Raw genomic sequence first — 22,820 nt, 5'->3', positions numbered from 1 at the left:
TAAAATAAAATCTGTATTGGGGATAAACTTTTATTAATTAATAATTAAAAAAATGATAGCTAGCTTTATGGGATGTACAACGTGCATGTACACCGTACACGGGCCTAAAAGCCGCAAGCTCGTTTTTCGAATACCTACCACCTACACATATAGGTGCAACACTGCAACTAGATGGAGGACTAGGCCGCTAGGGGATCATTAGAAAGTATTTTGTTAGCCCCCCCCCCCCCCCCAATAATTGAATATGGATAATAATTTCTATAATACGACGAATTAAAATTGGCTATGGACTATAGCATGACCACGGCACAATAACGATTAAAAAAAACTTATCACTGTTAAAGACTGAAGATATTATTAATAAATTGAAACTGAAGACAGGAGAATCGCTTTAGATACACCGATGGTTTAATAGATATAAATTATCTTATAAATTATAATAATATTTTATTTAAAATATAATTTATTATTATTAAAATTATTATTGTGAATAAGGAAATAAAAGTAACTAGCATCATAAACTTTGTATAATTTTAGCACCCCCAATATTTAAGATCTTGTTGCGCCTATTATTACACGTTCCGAGTAAGATTAAAATATAATAATATTTAGGGATGGACGGACGGACAGACGTTGCCGGTGTGACGTGCTCTTAACCGCGACGCGGCCGACAGCCTGTGCAGCCGCGTGTGTCTATGCCACGCTGCGTCTACGTGGTTTCAATAAACGCAGCACGCAGATTCCCGGTATGTACGCCAGGGGCCGCCCGCGTCTACACCGCCAAGCTATCGTCACACAAACACTGCCGTAACTCGCGTACTCTGCAATAGTTTCGCGCACCGTCGACCACACAAACCGACGTCAACACGGCCGCCCGGGCGTGACGTCACCCGGCGGCGGCGGCAGCGGATAGACAGCTGCTGCTGTATTGCAGACCGCGCGTACTATAAACGTACCTACTACTAGTACTACCTACAGTTGCACGAGCACAGTAGTTCATCAATATAGTTCCAGCCGCTTATCGGTTCAGTCGTCTGTTGCTATCACGCCGTCCCTCTTTCATCGTCATTGCTTATTAAAGATTAAGAATATTTCGTTAATTATTATTTTAAATTTTATATTGATACTCCCGTGACACTAACGAACACACTTCTTTCGTCATTATTTTTTATTCACGCAAACGCGCGCTCAATTTTACGTCAACGTTTCGGCAAAACCGGTGTCGTTACTGTGGTAATTATCCTAGGTCCGAAGATTTCGATCCGATCTTCGCTGCCAGCCCGGCTACAGTATACGTCACGTACACGTGCTCGTTTGATGTTTGACAACAAGCGGCTCGTGTCTAGCGTACATCCGTTTGTCCGGCGGATGAACATCGTCAAGACCAAGAATTTCGTTATTGCTGTGGCCGTCCGCTTGTATAAAGTGGTCGCCGGCAAGATGGGTGTCAACGGTGCCGACAAACAGGTAATAACGGTAACGATAACAGCGATAACGATAACGATGACTACAATGATGATAATGATTAGTGTTGGTACGGCGTTAGGTTAGAGAGGTCTAAGCGCTGAGGTGAATTTTGAGAACCTCCGGCTCCGAGTAGCGCGCCGACGCGGTATTGTTCTGAATTCCAGCTCCGCATCCAAAGCGTACCACGTCGATCGTGTTTTTATTCCTTTCCAGTTTTTGTGTTCGGATTTATTTTCATTTTTTTTCGACCGTTCCGGCATTGTTATCATAATATTGATCATTCTTTTGTCCGATCTAGGCGATCGCGAGAAATTAGTGAAAAAAATCGCATTGACTGGCATCGCTCGACGAAAAAAAAATCGACGTTTTCCCGCGCCGGCGATCGACGGATGCGCGTGAAAGTTTTGGTAGATTCGTATACCATGCGATGACCTATTTTCGGTTGATTAGCCGCGCGGAAGTCGAAATATTATCTGTCTATTGATTTTTTGTGATACATAATAATATATTATTTCCTATGATATAATATACATGATCATTTATAAAATATTAATACACTCGCCGTACGCTTAAAAGTAATTATGATATAATTATTTTTCTGAATAATCCGTAAACTCAAGTCGTCATCGATCCGTCAAGGCAAGTTTAATTGAAACGCCGATAAAATATTGATTTTATAGTCGTCATTACTCATCGGTAATGTGTCATCGGTTTTATCATTTGAAATATATTTATATTGACCTCATAATTAACCAATAATTTTAATGTGAAAATCGCATCGAGCCGGTTTGCATAGTGGAAAACCACGTAATACCTGACTGTTACGAGTGTTGAGTAGGGTTGATATTTATAGCTCTTTACACGTCGAATAAGTATTAATTAGCTCCTAAGCCTACTTACTGGCTACTTCATTCAACGAAAGCTTCAACGTGGTATAAAGTTTCGACTGCCGTATTTCTTTAAAATTGTGTGCAGACTGCAGGCTATATAAATGTTACGTAGAGATTGGTAATCGTAAAAAAAAAGTAAAAAGACTAAGGAAAAAATAAAAAATGCTCCCAGTTGTAAAACGATTTTTTTCACTGTACTTGTTATTTTGTTCATAAAATAAATTGAGTAGATTTTGAATATAATATCACATCTGTAGATAGTAGATGACAGTTGACACGATTTGGGTTAGGATTACGGATAGACCAACTGACCAAACATATTATGACTTTAGTTGAAATTGGATAGATAAATTTCAAAATAACAAAAGCTAGTAGAAAAATGGAAATTGTATTAAGAATCATAGCCTATTCAGAAATTCCTAACTTTGTATAACACAAATAGTTCAAATCACAAAAAAAGAGATATTTTTATTTTTTCATTATCATTGTATTGTATTATATTTAATTCAGAATATTTATAAAATTATTTTTATTATTTATTTTGTTTTATTTTAAGCATATTAATAAATATTAATATAGTTACCTACTTGTAATTAATCAATAGTAATTTTTCAATCATAGAGAATATTATAAAATGATTATTGGCACGCCCTTTAATATCTATATAGATTATATTATAGAGCATACATATGTCTAACGTCTGGCAAACCCTTCGTATTGTTAAATAGTAAATACTGATCGCAAGGCCGTTGTACCTACTTTGAATAACAGCTATTACCTAGGTCAACGTAAAATTAATAGATGATGTGCTTCCTTGTGAATATTGTTCATTTGGAAAATTATTATTCGGCTGCAATATTCGTTTTAAACTTTTAAAGTTTAATTGTTTACAATTTGTATTTTATGTAAAATTTCAATGTGCGACAAACATCAAAACTATTTTTAACATAGCCTGTTGTTTTCTGTTGGAACGTCTACAGACTACATTATATACATAACAATATCATTAGCGTATCTTTATATTTTTAATTTAATAAACGTAATAAATAATAATATTTAAATTTTAAATATTATCTGAACACTAACACAAGTAGTTTGAGGCCGTCGTACCCTGTATGACTTGACTCAGTTTTATTAACGTACATCATAGATACGTTATTCTTAATATTATATTGAATTGATCTATTATACAATTTAACAGTAACAATATTATCCAGGATAGCTTTTTTTTGATATTTGGATTTTGAACCAAATTATGATTATTTTAAAATGTACAAGCGGTGTACATCTTATTATTTATTTCTTAATATTATACTACCAATGCCTACTGTTGATGTTGCCTTTATAAAACTTCTCGTGGTATTTAATACGTTTTACGTGCATGACTATGTATACATTATGGTATATAGTGAAGTATTGACTTAAACAATGATAAAATATTAATTATTCTTAAATATAGATAGGTACTAAAATCTAACAGCCTATTTCGTGTTTCGTTTTTTTTATTACATGATAGACGATGTAGCCATGTTTGATTTGATAGGTATGCTAATAAAAATTATTTTTAATACATTAATTGTATTTGTACACTCAAGTCGATGGTCATGCGACAAAGCAAAAAGCTATGTTTTTTCCAATGTCAATCTCTAATTCACATTAACGATAATTACAGAGATAAATTCGGGGATAAATCGCTGTTTTAATAGTTAAATAAGATATTATATTATACTTTTGAGCAAAGCAAAGAAAAAAGTTTATGGTACCTACTTAACGAATTTTTTCTTAATCACAGAGAAACCCAGTTTTTTTACTTTAGTCGTATAAAAAGTGATATTGCCTAATAAACAATTTTTTTCCACTAAATGATTTTGTGAAAAATAAATATAATATTATGCTCAGAAAAAAATGATTCATGATTCTTCGTATTATTTAATCACATATTATGTATTTATTTCATATATTTACTTTGTTATTATTATACAATTATCAATACGTAAGGATTAAAATATCTAAAAAAAAAAATAAATGATGAATTCAATGTAATTTACACGTAGAAAAAAATTTTATGACATAATTTAAATGAGCATATTTATATCTATCTATATATAGGTACCTATAATAAATAAATTAATATACGTTTGTATGAGGCTTCAGGCTTATGTCTTATGCTTGGAAATTATTGAATCAGTTGACACCAAATTATGCACACATATTCTTTAAGACTCGGCGAGTGTTGTTTGCTTCGTTTTTCAATACCCGCATAGACTGTTATATATAGGGTGGTTCACACAAAGATTTTGTTTTGGCTCGAGAAAATAGAATATTTTTTTGATTTATAATTTTATTTATAGAGTTGCTCTAAGCTACAGAAAAAAAATTCGTATAGACTAGCCTGCGTTTCTATGAGATTTTTTAAAAGAGAAAATAATAGGTAGGTGTTAAATTAATTGTTTGTAGCTTATAAACTCAAAAACTACTCGTCCAATTCTGACAAAAGTTTTAGGGATTATTCTTGTTGATATCAAAAAAGTTATAAAAAAAAATTGGTTTGAAAATTACGTCCGAAAATATACCAATGGTCTGTGTAGGTACTACAGCAGTAAGTAAAGGGAAGTGGTAATTAAAGCGAAAAAACTTGTAATATATTGGTAAAAATGAGAGTATGTTTTTACATATGGATTGATATTTTTAATGATAGGTCGTAGAAATTTTGGGAATAGCTAGAAAGAAAAGTAAGGAGGGCTCAATTAAGTTTTGGAGTGATTATTGATTGTGCGATGAGATCAGGGAAGTTTATTAGCGACTATGTTAATTGTTGTAATAAGAGATTGACCCATCATGTGAGGCCGTTATTTTGGATAGTGTTGTCTACTTCTGATCGTTTATTTGTTACATATTTAAAAAATTCTCCATTAGGATTAGAGAAATTAGGTTGTTTAGAGTGGGTGTTCAGTGATACCTAGCTAGGCAACCTATGTTTCCCGGTTGGACGCTAGGAATTTATGGAGGGTTCGGGTAGTAGAATGGTTCTGTAGAGTGTTTGCGCTTAGTCACTACGGCTACTTTGTTATGGCCAAAGCGTAGGACATTTTTACATTTAAGATAAGAGCGTATATGCTATGCGATACCTCAAAAAGCATATGATAGATGAATGTTTTTTTGAATTTTGATAGTTAAAAATTTGAGTTTCATTATGCGTGTAGAAGTGATATGTTCCGTCCTTGTTGGTATAAATTCGTTTGAAAAAGAAAACTTTTTAGATTTCACTTTTCATACCATCCCAGAAGTTCTCTTCTGGAAGGATGTATCTAATTTTGTGATTCCGTGAGAAAAGATTAAAGTTTATGGTAAATATGCGGATAGATTATGATGTTGCTGAAGTAGAGGGAGATTCAAGGGATGTATTGGCATGGAACGTTGAATCAAATATAATTAAACATTTTAATGTCCATTTGGTTTAATATTGTTGATTCTGTAAAAGTTATTAAGTAAAGAAAACTTAGCATATTCAGTGGGTGCGCTAAAATGTATAAGTGCCAGTGCTAGAATCTGCGGATTCGATTATTATAACGTCAGGGCTGTTAAAATTAGTTGAGAAGCATTTAAGGTGTTGATCGATATAGGATTTGATGTAAGTGAGTACTTGTAGGTTTTGTGTTAGGTTAAGGTATGATGCCGCTTATTAATTCCTTTTACTCGCGTGTTGTACCTTTTAACCATATGAAGAGTAAAGTTGTAATTATTTGTAGTTTTAACTTTCATGATTTTAACTAATACTGCAAAATTGTAAATATTTATCGTTATTGAAATTTCAACGAAGTTATTTTTTACGAAATTGTTCCAATAGTATTTAACAAATACAGGTACAACAACAACATACTACATCCATATATTACAATAGTATCGGTATACCTACCTACACAGTAGGTTTATTCATTCATTAAAATATATGTATACATATATTCATTATATTCTTATAAACTTGGCATGTTGTAACTGTACAATATTAGCATATAAGTACACTACGCGTTAACCTATTTTTTTTGCATAATTTTGAATACAAACAAATAGAACATGAAAGTATTTAACATTTTAACGATTGGTCTAAAAATCGTTTAATTACTTGATAAACATGCATTAAAACTTTTGGATTCGATTCAAAATTGAGAATTTGGAAATCCACCAATATGTTTTTCATTATTTTATACATTTAGGACTTAGGTATTGTATTTTTTTGATTTACCTTATTTTTGGCTTTTGTATAAATTAAAATAGAAATAGTTAGATGATAATAGGTATTCATTTTATAAATTTTACTGTTTCTTAATTATTTAAAATTTTAAAAAGAATAGATGAATTAATTTTGTAATATAGTCAAGGTGTCATAATATTCTTTTAACTATTTTTTTGCTTTAATCATTTAAATATCAAAGTTATTTTGAGCAGTAAAAAGCTAGATAATTGCATCCAGACAATATTGACTGAAACTGTACACGAATTATTATTGACTTAATATTTTTCGTCAATATGATAAATTATTTAAAACACTGATCATATGCATAAAGCATAAAGTGATAAGTTATTGTTTCTTGAAAACGAATGAAATCAACATTGTACAATAATATTTTTAGTATAATATAGTATTATATTATGATCAGGTTCGGGTATTGAATATGTACGCAATATGCCTTAGGAAAAAAAAGAATTTTAAATTCTGTTTTTATGTTTATTTTTTAGCTTTCGCTATACTATTATCATAGGTATAAATAGTTTAGTTTGTTGGTGAACACACTGTAAAATAGCCTTTGAACCATTTTTATTATCTTAGTTTCAATACCTTTAAATTACGTCCTGCATAACTTAACTGATATTTAATTGAAAAATTATTATTAGCATATTTAATCAATTGATGAGTTGATATTCTTTGATACTTAATTACAATATTTAATCAAATCAAACATACATTTGTAAGTATCCACCTGTCAGCTGTTATACCATACTTTCTTTATAAATATAATTTATGTATGTTTTATATGTATTTTCTTTATTATTATTAAATATATTAATTACATAGTATTATTTTTTGTTTAGGGTCTTGCGCAATACAACGATATGTTTGAAATGGCGACTAGACTTTGCAGGAGTTACTTACCCGGATCCTGGAAGAAGATTACATCAAAGGACATATCTGTGACACGTATTAGGTAATTATTTTTGTCAATCATAAGTATAAGGTATTCATACTGTATAGTTAAATTGGCTAGGGTGAAATAAATGCTAGATTAGATATTTTTGTTTGTATTAGGCCGATTTACATTAAGATAGATCTTAAAATTATAATCATCTAAGAATTTAATTTAATATTAAACAGGGTGTGGACCCCTCTACGAAAAGGAAAACGGAAAAACACGTTGGCACTAACTGTATAATATCGATTGAGATAGAAAGTTGGTGTTTATAAATGTATAATAAACTATGTAGTAACATATTTGTATACGAAAAATTGAAAAATATATATAATTCATATTTTCTGTTAAAATAGAAAATAAGTTGGTATTTAATACAAATGTATTAATATATTATATTATTATTATTATTTAGTTATAAATAATTGATGATTATACATTATAATATTAAATATAGGTTAGGTACCTATGTCGGACTATGCATATACTATTATATTAATATTTTTGAAACTAATCCTATTTAATGAATATTAAATAGGTTTAGTTAATTCTTTTAAACAATGATATTACTCCAAAAATATTTAGAATTGTTTAAGTATCAAAATGCATTATTATTATTATAATATTATGCTTTAAAAAAATTTTAATATTTTAAAGCATAATTATTTAGGTATACTCGAGCAGGTTGATCTAGTAAACAAAATTAAGACTCTTAGTTCTGTCAGCTACTTATATTTTACGATTGGTGTTGTTTTTATTTTCCTCCTTAGCAATTTTATGTATTTTTATGTTATTAATGTTATTATAAATTTCGTGCGAAGGATGAAAATAATAAGGTTATATTGTTGAATACAATAGCGCTCATTCTGACGCAAATGTTCGGTTGAAATAATATGTTCATAATATTTAGTGTAGTTTAATCGTATCCTTGTACTAGTACATATAACTACTATAGTAGTCCAAATTATAAAATCGTTGCTTAGTGACTTTGTGGGGGAGGGGCTGAACTGGTGCAGGTTATTGCGGCGCAGTATTAGGTTATGTGGCGGTTGAATTTTAAGAGGTTTCTTTCTTCAGTCACGTGTATAATATTATATATAATATTGATTCACGGGAGAAGACGAATTTTCTGAGACGCAATAACACATGTTATGGACGTGCAGTGTACTGCGGAGTCAACCCCGTATATGCGCATTAGCTATTGCATATTATACGTCAGGTGAAAAACAAATACCTACCGTGCATATATTATTATTATATGTAATTAATTATATTTTTTTGGCGTCAAAAAACGATAAATGATCAATTATTATTGCTTAACAAACCGTGTATGATGTGCATGTAACAATATGACACGTGTTGACATTTTATTAAGTACATTCTTTTCACACAAATCGTTGAATACTAGCAGAATTATATATAATATAAGCCGTGTTTTAGTGTTTACATGGTTCACTTTTGCAGGTGATAATTTTTGAATCAGCCATAATATAGAAAAGTCGAACACTTCCAAACTTCGTCCATCGTTAAATTTTAGTGATAACTTTTGTTGATTTTATGTTATTTCATGTTAACACTGTTTATTTTTCATTCAATGTGGTCTGTAGACTATGTGTGATTCATATTAAATGATCGCATAAAAAATAAATCGTGTAAACGCGGCTATTAGTAAGATTTTTTTGTAATTTAAAACCGTGGGTATCATAACTTATAATATTATTGATTAACAATAAGATGGACTCGTAAATACGATAACCAAAAGTCAATGATGACTATGCAGTATTCCCTGATGAGATTAATGTGATATTATTCCGCTTTTACTGTACAATTTTTAAAATTTATTTAGGTACCTGCGTAATTTTGCACTGAAGCCCAACGATATTCATTTACATTTGAGGTGAATTTGTTTTATAAACAACAAGGTTATATGTTTATATATATATATTATAGGCATCTTGACAGTTCTATTTACTTAAAACAAATTTGTATGAATTATTTTTAATTTATTTTACACATGGTACACAATTAATTATAAAATCGAAATTATTTAAACAAAAGCAACATAATATAATTAAGTTGTGTAGCTAAATACAAATACAAAAAAATTAAGTCCGTAAAATAAAATAATATTAGTATTTTGGCTTGATTGTTAAGTTGTTAAATGTTTTTATTTCTAAACCGTTCTCATATATCCATGATTATTTTCAGAAAGCGAAATCTGACATTTTTTATGCAAATACCCTATATAATAAATAAATTGGAATTTTAACATCTTGTTTCTATATTCGTTGATGGTGGATCAGACATCAGAGCTGTATATTATACGCGATTATACAAGAAAAATCGTTTAAAAACATCAATATTCTATGGCCAAATCCAGACGTGTATCCACCTCCAAAGTCCAAATATCCATAATATTAAAATTGTTATTTTAAAAATGAACTCTATACTTCTAGCGTAGGTAATTAGCTGTGTAACGATCGTCGATTGTATGTTTGTTTTCAACAAAAGTCTATGCGTTCTAGTGTTTTCGTAGTTGTAAAATATATATTATTATAACAGAGACCTTTTTTTTTTTGCAGTGGTGGATTGAGTAATTGGCTATATCAGGTTACATTACTTAAAGGTAATGCCGATCCTCGCGATGTGTTGATGAGGTTATATGGCCAAACACACGGCGAGAATGCTATTGAAAATATAATCACAGAATCTGTGATATTCACATTGTTGTCGGAGCGTGGTTTAGGGCCTAAGTTGCATGGAATATTCCCTGGAGGCCGTCTTGAAGAATACATTCCGGTAAGCTCGTTCACCTTCAATAATGCATTTTGTAGACATATGATTTTGTTTAATTGAACTAGTTAATTTAATTTAATGTGGATTAATTATTTATTTGCCATGAAAAAAAAATAATGATACCAATTAAACGAATAAACAAGTAACAACCAATAAAATACAGCTAGGTTTATTTTTCAAATATAAAAGTTGTTATGTTTTACATCAAAACCGTACAACATTCTCTTGATGTTTAAATTGTAAATATACTTACCTACCCAATCTAATAAGTAATAAATGTGTATAAAAAATTCATAATATACCTACTTACAACAAATTGAATACGTGAAAATGTTTAACTAATATTAATTAACTATTATTTTTACTTCTAAATTATCAAATTCGCCATTCCTGGTGTAAAGGTTAGGTCTTTGTAAAGTCCTAATACCCAACTCGCTTTATGTTTATACGAAAAATGGAATAAAATTACACGTAACGTATTGCATGTAATAATAAACGGAATAATATGAAATAATTGACTAATAACAAAACAACTATAAATATTAATTGTTTCAAAAACATGATAAAAAAAAAAAATTTTTTTTTAAATTTTCATCTGAATTAATTTTGTTGGCTATTGAATCAAGTTCATGCTTACTTTTGCTAATCTTTTATCTTAGATATGGATGCATTTAAATGTAATTTTTATAATATAATATGAATGAATGTTTACATTATTTAGCTTTGTTAAAATTACTATAGAAAATGTTTAAAACAAAATTGCATTATAACTGTCGAACCTATGCACACATTTATTTATTTTTCACCAACACCATTATTTTGTTTCACTCAAATTTATCAATTCTGTTTAATTATAAAATAACTAATTTTTTTAAATGGTTATTAATTAGCTTAGTTATAAAACAAAAAGCTTTGTAAAGTTGGTTTGATATATTTTACAATCTACAAGATTAAAATAATTTATACATAATATACCTTCTTCTTAATAACCTAACATTTGAATCGTCTAATGTTACTGAATACTGAGATAAATTTTAAATGATAGTTATTTATTTTTTTTTGTGGCTCCTTGCCATTTGGCTATAGATATAAATAAAATATTTCATTCAATGTAGGCTATTTAAAAATTTAGGCCCACTGCTGTCATTTTACCAGTACTCGTCCTTGGGTTTTAAATGAAAAAAAATGCAAATATACCTATATATATATCAACATGCTTGAATGACGTTGACATAACATATTCTAACGGCTTTTGGATATGTTGCTATTGTTCCAAAAGTCGAGCATAAATTTCAGACTCATGGGTCAAGTCCAACAGTATACAATCTATGATGATAGTCATAGCTGATCAGTAAGTTGAGCTTTGAGTACATTAAGCACTTGATAGGAATGTTTAGAGACATTAACTTTATTGTATAAGATATGTTTTATTCACATTTAATGTATTTTTGTCCTAGATTTAGAACAAGTACACAAATTAATAAAAGGTCCAATACTTCATTCAGAAGTCAACTATTGTTAAAAACGACATTCGTTTGGAATACAATTATAATATAAAGTAAATTATATATATTATGTGTCTATGAAATCTTACAGGCTCGGTCAATGAAATCTGAAGAATTAAGCGATCCAAAATTAAGCCTTATGATTGCAGAAAAAATGGCTGAATTACATAAGCTCAACATTCCAATCAATAAAGACTCAACATGGTTATGGGACACCATGGACAGGTGGTTACAACAGCCAATTAAAGATGTTAACTGGTCAAGTGAAAACATGGAGCTTGATCAGATACTATCTACAAATCTCAGTGATGAAACCCGCTGGCTTAAGTATGAATATAATCCATATTTTATTAAACTACAAACTTATGTTGAAAATAATAAAATCATGGTTACTTTTTTAATTCTAGAAAACACTTGTCAAAGCTGAGGTCACCTGTTGTATTCTGCCACAATGATCTTCAAGAGGGTAATATTTTAATGAAGGAAAACGACCCTCCTGGCTGCCGATCATTATGCCTTATTGACTATGAATATTGTGCATACAATTATCGTGGTTTTGATATAGCTAATCACTTTGTAGAATGGACTTATGATTATACAAATCCCATTTATCCACATTATACAGTTAACCGAGAATTGTTTCCAACAAAAGACCAACAAGTAAATAATGATTTATAAATATTGATTTTCTTACTGATTTCTATTTAACTTTTATTCATAATTTTAGATTGAGTTCTTGAAACGGTATTCTCATTGTATGGAAAATGATGAATCAATAGAATTAATACTGAATGAAGTAAATAACTTTATTTTGGCATCACATTTATTTTGGGGTATATGGAGTATTGTCAATAGTCGAATGTCAAAAATTACTTTTGGTTACAGGGTAAATATTCCTACATTTAGCTTGTGTTTTCCTTTTAATTTGTTCCTGTTAAAAATAAATAGATTTATTTTATTATTTACAAACATTTAAAATTGTCTGAATTTTGATTAATTATTCATTCAAAACCCTTAGTTTGTCTTTTTTCTTAACGTTTTACCATACTATTTTTTTTAGGAATACGCAATGGAACGGCTCAAATCATACTTCAAGCTCAAAGAAAGTTTAATAAATAATAAATAGCATGTAACATAGAAATACTTTGAGTACTTATAAAAGGAATAGGTTAATTGTAGACCAATATGTTTCAATATTCTAGTAAAGACTGATTTATATTTCAAAAGTTTGGTCCTTAATTTTATTTGTCTGATTAGTTTGTCATTTTCCCTTGCATAATTTTTTTTTAAGTGTTCTTAAACTCATTATGAGCTTCTTTTATACATCTATGTTATATTAAAAATTATAACAATAGTTTTAATTTCTGACTAATAATTAAGACCAGTACCTTCTGTTTTTCATATTATTGTTTAACATATTTTGTAAAATGAATGAAAACCAATTTTACTTTATTCTGGTGCTAAGTACTCATATTCTTATAAATGATAATCATTATACATTTGGGAACTTACAAATTGTATGATGTAGAAAAAAACTGAATTATAAATTGTGCAATAATTATTATTATATCAAGAACATGTTTATTATTGTACTTAAACATATTTAAATATTATAACTATGAAGTCCATCCTGTACTTTTTATATATTGCTATTGTGTGTCCTATTAGCTGTTATTATATGTAATTGAAATGTGATTTACTATTTTTTTTTTTTTAACTTAATGGCTTTTTACTGTGTATTATTGTCTATTTAGATCTTTAGGAATTTTCGGTTTTATTTTATTGGGATACATTATCCTGTAGTATTTATTTGTTAGTAGTCATATTTTGTGATGGTTTATTACCTTACTTATTAAAGAGAGAAAACCAAATATTATGTTATTTTTAAGAAATATTGAATGGCTTTGTAAATTATTATTATTAGAGAATATTATATTTGATTATACCTATATAAAAAAAGTACAAAAAAAATTGATACATATATTTTATACACACACATTATATTATATGTAAACACATACATATCAAAATTATAAATTTTCTATTTTGTGATTTAATCATATTTTAAATGATTGAATATCTGAAAACAAATCTGTTCAACTGATATCGGACTATTTGCACTTGTCGATTAGGCAAATTTACACAATTGTTTATCAAATTATTTTTTGCACAAGAGTAGATTCTTTAATGTACAAGTTTATATTAAAATATAATATTTGTTGTCTGTTGTCATTAATTTTCTAACACACATTATTTAATGATAGCACTATTTTTTATCAAATCATATTAAATTAATTACAATAAAATATAAAATTATCTGAATATTTTTTAATAAATAACTGAATAATAAACATTAATTTTATTTTATTAAGAAAATAAGATGTTTGTTGGGTTTGCACGTATTTGTATAATTACATTATTATTATTATTATTATTATTATTATTATTATTATTACAAGTAATTATTATATTATATAGATGTAATATATATTTATACAGCATTAAAAATATCTTTGTAACTAATTAAATTAACATATTAAAAAATGTCGGTAGTTTAAATTTGGGTTGTTAGGCAGATGTTATTTTTTGTTCTCCTCATTTTATTTGTTCCTCATTTAATATTATTATTTGTTATAATTGGTCACACTTTTTTACTCTATGGTTTCTCCTTGGTTGAACTAAACTTAGTTAGCCTACTATTTACAGTCTACAGTCTACAGTTCTACCCATTTATTATGTTTTAATCATTATTATTATTTTTTTTTTTTTATTATTATATAAATATATTATACTATGTTTAAATTTAAGTTTTAATTAAAAATTCTTGTATAATTTGAAAACTGTTGTTATACATTTTTTGTAATGTAATTTAATATTATTATTCCAATTGGCAATTTTCAAATCCAAAACTATCCAAACAAAGCAGATCATATTTATAATTTGCACTATAAATTATCATTGACTATATATAATAGTCGTATCTCTGTTTAACGTTTAAAACATAATATCTTACATCATACATGGAAATAACAGGTAAATTTAATTAAAATTAAAAATGACAAATTTTTGTATTAACATTATTGGCCCTATTGACACTATTAGTTATTAGTTGTTATTGATATATCTATTGATTATTTCATGGTATCATTCGCAACAACTTTTTTTAAGACACCTTCTTTGGCCTGTCAAAAATAAAATAGAAGCGCCAATATACTTATGTGTTTTAAATCAGATTAATTCAGTATCTTTAAAAAAAAAATATTTTGTTTCATTTCAAAAAAAATGTTTGATGTGATTTTCAAATAAGAGCAAAGTTGAGATAGGTATTCGAAGTTTCCGATTCTCACCTTTGTAAGTATGTAATTGTAATATTCTTAATGCTGAGTGAACTTCATAAATAGATTTTGGTAGTGGTGCTTCTCGCACAATAAATACTTCTCAAAATGGAGTTTAGGTACCTACATTGTTTAATGACTTTGATGTTACATCCATGGCGTTTGATTGAACTTCTTCTTGTAGTAATTTTAATGGGCATAAAGAAATATCATCAACAACATTCCATTTTAAAGTATTAGAAATAGTTACTTTCGTTTAATTTTTACGAATGTTTGTGTTTGATTTTTATACTATTTTACTTTATTTTAAATTTTGAGCGAAACGATAAATGTATTGATTTTATAATAATGTGTATGTTTTTAAAAATTGTTGTGTCTTTCATCAACGTTTGGAGCAGTAACACTGCTCCGATTTTCTTCAACAGTATTTTGTTTGATGGGAAAGTGAATGGTGAATTTAGTTGGTGTATTTAGGAGGTCAAAATTTGAAATTCTTAATAATTTTCAAAAGTGCAGGGAAAAACTAAACAAAAATTTAGGAAACAGTAATTTTTACACACAATCCATTTTGACAACATCGATTTTGGTTTTAGGTGTAACTCTAAAATAAATAACAGTAGATATATTTTCTTTACACGATAAAATGTTCAAAATATTTAGACTTGTTTTGAGCGGTTTACGGACATTTTCAATTTCAAATTTTTTAGTTTTTTTCTATAAATGTCAATTAAATTGTATTCGTTGGGTCAAAAAGCTTGAAAATTGAATACATGGTTCCTAATATATTGTTACAATGACAGTTAAAAAATATTAAAAATACACTCATAAAATTTTTAATTTTTTTTTTTAACATAATTTTTTTTATTAGGCAATCTGTTGTAAAAGTTGAACAATAATAAGCTTATTTGATAATTAATATAATAAATTAATTAATATATAATATATATGTATATAATTTATTTTAGTTTATAAATTTATTTTAAAGTTCGATTTTTGACAAACATTTATAAAATTTAAAATTTAAAAATGTATAAAATGTTCGACTTTTATTGAAAAGGTTCCACGTAAGTAGGTTATTCTGTAACCAAAATATCTCAATAATATGAAAACACAGTTCTTTTTATAATTTTATTTTATGTTCAAATTTGGACGATAATACGAAATTATATATTAAATAATCAAGAAAAACAAGTTTAGTTATTTTGTTGTAATTTTATAATATTAATTCATCTTACCGGCTACCGTATTTGTAATAAGTTATATCAATATTAATATAGGTAATACAAAATATCCACACTGACAAACTGTCTCCTCTCAGAATCGTGTTTCGTTTACCTATTACCTACCTACCTACAATGATATCATTGAATTCAAATTCAATACCATCCATTATACAGTAACCCACTTGTTACTTGTAATCTATTGTACAGCAAAGTGACATCCACATACCCGCTTTTTTATAAATTATTTTATATTTGATTTATTATTTGTATATATACCTCCCCTATTTTACGGGCTATATATTGTAATCGTGTACCTATATCTTAACATATGAGAGCAACTGGTTCCTACATTCGGTCGAGGACAACTGGTACATGCCGGCTCTCGGTATTTAGTGGGGAATTGGTATAAAAAATGCTCTTTTGGGGGAAACTGGCACATGCCCGAAATTCTACAGGGAGGTATGTGGTGTGTCGCTGGTATTATAAGTTTGTAAAATCTTATTTACAGGCAATTTCAATTTTTTACATACCTTCAAATTGCCTATAACAAACCCCTTTGAAAACCGTTTTGTATGCACCTTACTATAAAACGCAGAATCCCCCTTTAAAAAGAACATAATGGTCTCTTTACTCAGAAAAGCCGAATTGTTTAAAGTTCTTCTCTCTGACATATTCCAGCCTTATTCAGATTTATCTAATGCTGATAATATGGACATGGAAAAAACTTTCCTAGACTCTCCTCTACCACTTATTCAGTGGCGCCGAACCTATAACCCAAGATGGGCGACATCGCGACCGCCCATCCTTTTTTTCGGTGGGTGGGGGTCCGTGGGTACCCCCCTGATACTATAAAATAAGTATGTATGGTCAGCATAAATATAAAAGGTATGTAGCAAAGGTAGTGGGTAATGAGGAATAATTTTAGCCCACCCCAATTTAATTTTACTTCGGGGCCACCATAGACATATTATACAAGTATACGACAACTAGACAGCCGTCTCCTTCTTATCATCGAAGTCAGCCGCCATTTACAAAGCGGGCAACGTTTACAAAATAATATCACGGTATATTATATTATTATTATGTATATGAATAAATTTAAAGTAAATCCAAGCATTGCCTGGTTTATAAATGGCGGCCGACTTTAACATTGATCACAACTGTAGTATAAATACGGCTATCTAGTTGTAAATATCTATGGGCGCCACTGACTAACTCTAACAGTTAAACCCTTCATATACCAAATTATATTAAATACTCTATACTGAAATATCCATTGAAAAAACCTCCTGTTTTCGACCTGATTTCTGCAGAATTCGCTAAATGTCTATCAAATAGAGCCATTATCCACATAACTCACATTTTCGACGTTATTTTAAGATTCCTATTTTCCTCCAATTTGAAAATTCTCCACAATCATACTGTTCTCTAAGCCTACCTCAGAACCTGCCAAGTTCTTTTAGACCAATGAGCATCTTGCCTCTTTTTTCCAAAATTCGAAAAATGTTTATTCTTAAACCCATCTCTCCCATAATTATCGAAAAACATATTATTATACTGCCTGACAATGGTGCCTCACATTCGTGCATAATGCATTATATAACAGTGGCGTTTCCTGACTTTCGACGTTAGGCGTTAATGTGTGATTGATTAGGAACCCCCCCCCCCCCCCCCCCTTATGAAAAATAAATTCCCAATTCAACATATTATTATTAAAGTTATTTATTTTACATACTTTTTAAATTTTTAAAAATACATAAAAATATTTATAAAATTTAATTATTACACAAACTGACAATGTTTTAATGAATATAATCTATTATATATTGATTTTTATTTGAATTCAAATTCTATTCTTCTTTCTTTCTCAGTAAATTTGTTTATAACATCTTCATAAAATTTATTTCTGTTTGCCCTTAATTTGAAAACCAATTCTTTTTCTATTGATATTATACTTAAGTTGTTCATTCTTTCTTGGGTTTGAGTTGAGCGACAATATGTATGGATTCTTTTTAAAGATGAAAATGATCTCTCCACTGAAGCGGTTGTTGTTGGTATAGTAGATATTAATTGAGCCAACTTATACACTTCGGAAAATCCACTATTTAAGCTCATTTCAGAAAGATAATTCATAATTTCAATAGGACTTTTATCGGATGATTCCTTTAAGGTGTACCATACATGAAGTTCATTTTGTAGTTTACCATAGTTGAAAAAATCGCCATAAATATCTTGTAAATTTTTAAGTAAATCAGATGGAAAATTATCTTTTTTCGCAAAACATTTAGTTTTTGTAGGATTAAGTAAATTAAAATATTGCAATTTTTCAAACGATTTAAAACGGATATTAATTTGAGTATGTATATTGTCGATAATTTCAAAATAAAGACGTCTATAATAATCTTTTCTGTCGGTTTCTGTTTGACTAACCCTGCGATTGCTTACAAAAAGTTCGTTAGCATTTTCAGTAAATGATTCCCATAAAGTATCAAAATTTTCCCTTTCTTGATATAATTGGTTTTGAAAATCAAGTATTTTTTGACTACAAAATAAAATATCAAAATGTTTTGACTGTAAAATATTGAACAATACGTCAGTAAAAATAAGAAGATTAGATAATATTTGTATAATAAAAATGTTTTTATTTTCTTGAAGGAAATTTGCAAACCCTTTTGCTGTCATTCCAGTAACATTATCAAAATCACCACTTTCATAAGCAAACATAAAAAAATCAACCAATGATGTTCGATGATTATGAACTGTATGAACTAATCGTGAAGTAAAGTTCCAACGAGTAGTAGCCAATGTGGGTAACTTTTTGGTCATAAATTCTGAAAGTGCTTTTAGTCTTTTAGGAGAATGAGAAAAAAATACAGGTAAAGAGTTAAGACCTCGAAAAAATATTTTAAGTTCCTTGTTGCACTCTAATGATTGTTGAAGTATTAAATTAATAACATGCGCATAACAATGAGTAAATATAGCTTTAGGATATTTCTCTAAAACTTTACTTTGCAACCCGTTTAAATGGCCAGACATTACTGCTGCCCCGTCATATGTTTGTGCCACTAATTTGTTTTCAATTTTAAATTTTTCAACTACTTGATTTACGTGATTAAATAGAGAGGCTGCTGTTTTGTCAGCACTCATGTCATCAAATCCAAGAAAACGTTCAACAATTTTGCTTTCGTTTTTTGAAAAATATCTCAGTACTGTCGATAGTTGTGATTTATTACTAATATCAGTTGTTTCGTCAAGCATAATTGCCACGTATTGTGTATTTTGAATTTCATTAAAAATCTCATGTTTAATAACATCAGCAATAGAATTTATTAAATCATTTTGTATGGAAACAGAAGTGCCTCGAAAAATAGTAGATGTATCTAAATGTTCTTGTAATAATGGATCAAATTCTTGGCTGGAAATCAATAACTCCATATAGTTTCCCCTATTTACTGAATATTTGTTTTCATTATGTCCCCTAAAAGGTAATTCCTGCTTAGCTAAAAAACATACTGCATTTATTAATCTTTTTAATATTTCTCTATTTTTTGCTGCTTTTTCATTATGTAATTGAATATCTATTTTTCTTTGTTTATCTAATGATGTGTCAATTCTAGCAGTTGATGATGATAAAAATGTCTTAAGTTTAAAATATCCAGCTATATGAATTTCTGATTCAGTATGTTTTTTAACAGCTGTATTTAAATGATTTAAATCATCATACCCTTGATTATTCCAAACAGTTTTTTTCGTAGAAAATAGTAAACAAGACCAACAAAAAAATTTATTCGAAATTTCACAACCGCATAACCAATCAGATATATTATAAAGCTCTTTACGAAAATGCCGAGTGCATGACGTATTATCTGTCGTCTTTTTAATTTTTACTGTTGTTAAAATGTCAAGATCTGGACACGGTCTACCATTTTGAACTAAAACTTTTTTTTCAGCAAATGAAAGTCTTGAAAAGCAATTTTGTTTTAATTGATTTACAACTTCGCTACGGTTACACATACCTATTGTTAATATGGAATAAGTTTAATAACTATACGACACGTAATACGTATTGTAAATAATCAGTACCAAGAGTATCTTAAACAAAAATAAATAGAATAGTGAATACCTGGTAACTGTCTTGAATTATCAATCAATTGCAATAAAATTCATAAAAGATAGAATAGGTAGTACATGCTAATTAACAATAGTACAATACTGATGCAGTGATGCACAGAAATAAACAATAAGTTTTTGTCGATCGGCGTTGCAGTACGAGTGTACAACGTGCAGCCGCGATGATCCCCACTACTAATTGCCATTAGCCGAATAGCCGATTAGCGGCTGGTCGTTAATTTCATTTTCAACGACTTGGTCTAGTATTAACATTGCACCGAAGTTAGCCGACAATATCACGACAAATTACGAATGTGGGATATTAGATACCACGAGTCGTTGTTCAAAACATTAACGTCCTACACGACACAATACATAATATTCCGCAATCACACCATCGCGCCCGCGCGTCGTAGCTGCAGACGGTGCATACCGCTGGTCGAATCCCGAGTTAAAAATAGTTTATTTGTTGATTATTATTTTTATTTATAGAGAAGAGTACCTACAAAACAATTATTTTAAGATTTTGTAAATAAAATTATATTACTATGTAATATGCATTACAAATTTCCAAATTACAATATTACACATGCACAATATGTTATGACATCAATATTATAGGGCGTTAACACACAACTTGCACACCCAAAGAAAACGCCACTGTTATATAATAATAACAGTAATAAGTAATTATTTTCCGTAAAAGTTTATAGGGGACGATTGACGTATGGTCAAAAAGTCGTTACGAAACGATTCATAAGTACGTCGGTAAACAGAATGAACCATAATATGCATGATACCACAACCATGGTATGGTCGGGCTGTTATCTCTTCTGTACTCTTTCGCTCATGTTTTCCTGATTACGAGTTAAGTAATATTTGATACCTTATTTGTTTTTTTTACATTGGTTCATCGTCGGTTGTTTTCGTTTTTTGTCTTGTATTTTCAACGGAAAATTCGTCGTCCGTCTACATTGAGTTACATCGAATATTTAGAAATAGTTGATCTTCGCCATTGTTGGACAAAACAAAGACCACAGCGGGCGTGTATGGCTTTAGCCGCCGTACAGACGTCTCCGACTATAGGGACTTCGCAACAGAATTCGGTGAGTACCTTACATTCTACGAAAATACGATTCTACGTGATATTTTAGACACATTAAGGTGACCAATAAATACTTACTGTCCATAAGAGACTAATACTTCGGACGATTGTAGTTTTTGTCTGTTCTGTCCTTAAAGTAGACATAGGTAATTAGGTAAACAAAAATTACCAATATTAATTTTATTCTTTTGCGAATTCGACGTTTTTTACTGCTTTGATTTTGAATCATTCAATGATTTGATATAGAATTTTATAATAAATGATTATAAATGAGTGATTGATTTATTGCTTATCTTGAAGAGCACCTATCTATTTTAATTTTTTAATTTAAAATATGATTACCTACACAGTTTATATTTATATTCTGTAAAAAACAATATAATCTTTTTAGCTGATTAACAAAACCTAAGATCATTGGTTATAAATACTACTATTATAATAATATAGTATTATAACCAATGCTAATACTTTGTGTAATTAATTATTATAAATTAACGGGGAAAATATTATTTGATATTATTCATTATTACATTTTGTTTTAAACTATGTGTTACCTACTACAAAATGTTATTCTACTATCATTCTGCTTGGTCATATTTTTGATATTTAAGTACCTTTATTTAGGTTTTTAATCTTGTGGAATATCCCATAGTATTTGTTACAATTTTTTTTGTAGCATCAATAATTATCATAAAAGCAGTGTTTATATCTATAAATAATATGTTAGGGGTGACAAGAATGTACCTCAAATGGCATTTCTGATGACTATGTAATTTTGAAAAATTGTAAGGGGCACATTGAATTATTTTTAAGAAAATTACCTGGTTTCCATCAATACAAAAACTACATAAATAAATAATTAGGTATAGATACACCTAACTATTATATAGATTATTTTATTTTGATTCATAAAATGTTATTATTATTTATTATGTAAGTACACTTTAAAGTAATTTCAAATTGTTGAATAAAAAAGTAATTAAATAAGAATTTATAGTGTAACAGGTTACTGGTATGTAAACAATGTTGACCTAGAATAATGAAATAACTAGAATTCATTGAGTGTAACTGATTTAGTGTGCATTTTGTTGTAATTATATGTTAATTATCAGTAAATGTTTTATTTTAAATATTCAAGACATAAAAAAATACAGGTAGCTATATACTATAAAAATATGCATGCTGACTACTGAAGTATACATT

The 22,820-nt window shown here is 28.8% G+C and overlaps 2 protein-coding genes across 2 annotated transcripts; one reads left to right on the top strand and one right to left on the bottom strand.

The window, feature by feature from the left end:
* Positions 1-827: 827 nt before the first annotated feature.
* LOC132941112 (choline/ethanolamine kinase) lies at positions 828-13,327 on the top strand. Its single transcript, XM_061009014.1, has 7 exons — positions 828-1,467; positions 7,449-7,561; positions 10,126-10,342; positions 11,936-12,171; positions 12,252-12,504; positions 12,572-12,730; positions 12,905-13,327. Exons 1-7 carry the CDS (start codon positions 1,318-1,320, stop codon positions 12,968-12,970), a joined length of 1,194 nt encoding a protein of 397 aa, XP_060864997.1. The 5' UTR covers positions 828-1,317; the 3' UTR covers positions 12,971-13,327.
* Positions 13,328-14,975: 1,648 nt separating this feature from the next.
* Positions 14,976-21,054, bottom strand: LOC132940609 (zinc finger MYM-type protein 1-like). The gene is made up of 4 exons (XM_061008330.1): positions 20,526-21,054; positions 19,071-20,418; positions 18,833-18,944; positions 14,976-15,026 (listed from the first exon to the last, which is right to left on the bottom strand). The coding sequence occupies exons 2-4, from the start codon at positions 20,414-20,416 to the stop codon at positions 14,976-14,978; spliced, it is 1,509 nt and encodes a 502-aa protein (XP_060864313.1). The 5' UTR covers positions 20,417-20,418; positions 20,526-21,054.
* Between the last annotated feature and the right edge of the window lie 1,766 nt (positions 21,055-22,820).

Source organism: Metopolophium dirhodum, chromosome 3 (assembly GCF_019925205.1).
Source record: "Metopolophium dirhodum isolate CAU chromosome 3, ASM1992520v1, whole genome shotgun sequence".
NCBI classification, from domain to species: domain Eukaryota; kingdom Metazoa; phylum Arthropoda; class Insecta; order Hemiptera; family Aphididae; genus Metopolophium; species Metopolophium dirhodum.
The sequence above is the reverse complement of the archived record's forward strand: the minus strand, read 5'-3'. Positions and strand labels throughout refer to the sequence as shown.

Coding starts and splice junctions, on each gene's coding strand:
- LOC132940609 (XM_061008330.1), bottom strand. CDS start 20,416: ATGTGTAACCGTAGCGAAGTTGTAAATCAATTAAAACAAAATTGCTTT. Junction 18,945..19,070: donor ACTGGAATGACAGCAAAAGG/GTTTGCAAATTT, acceptor TTTATTTTGTAG/TCAAAAAATACTTGATTTTC. Junction 15,027..18,832: donor TTTTTGTAAGCAATCGCAGG/GTTAGTCAAACA, acceptor TATTTTTGACAG/GCCAAAGAAGGTGTCTTAAA.
- LOC132941112 (XM_061009014.1), top strand. CDS start 1,318: ATGTTTGACAACAAGCGGCTCGTGTCTAGCGTACATCCGTTTGTCCGG. Junction 7,562..10,125: donor ATATCTGTGACACGTATTAG/GTAATTATTTTT, acceptor TTTTTTTTGCAG/TGGTGGATTGAGTAATTGGC. Junction 12,731..12,904: donor AAATTACTTTTGGTTACAGG/GTAAATATTCCT, acceptor TATTTTTTTTAG/GAATACGCAATGGAACGGCT.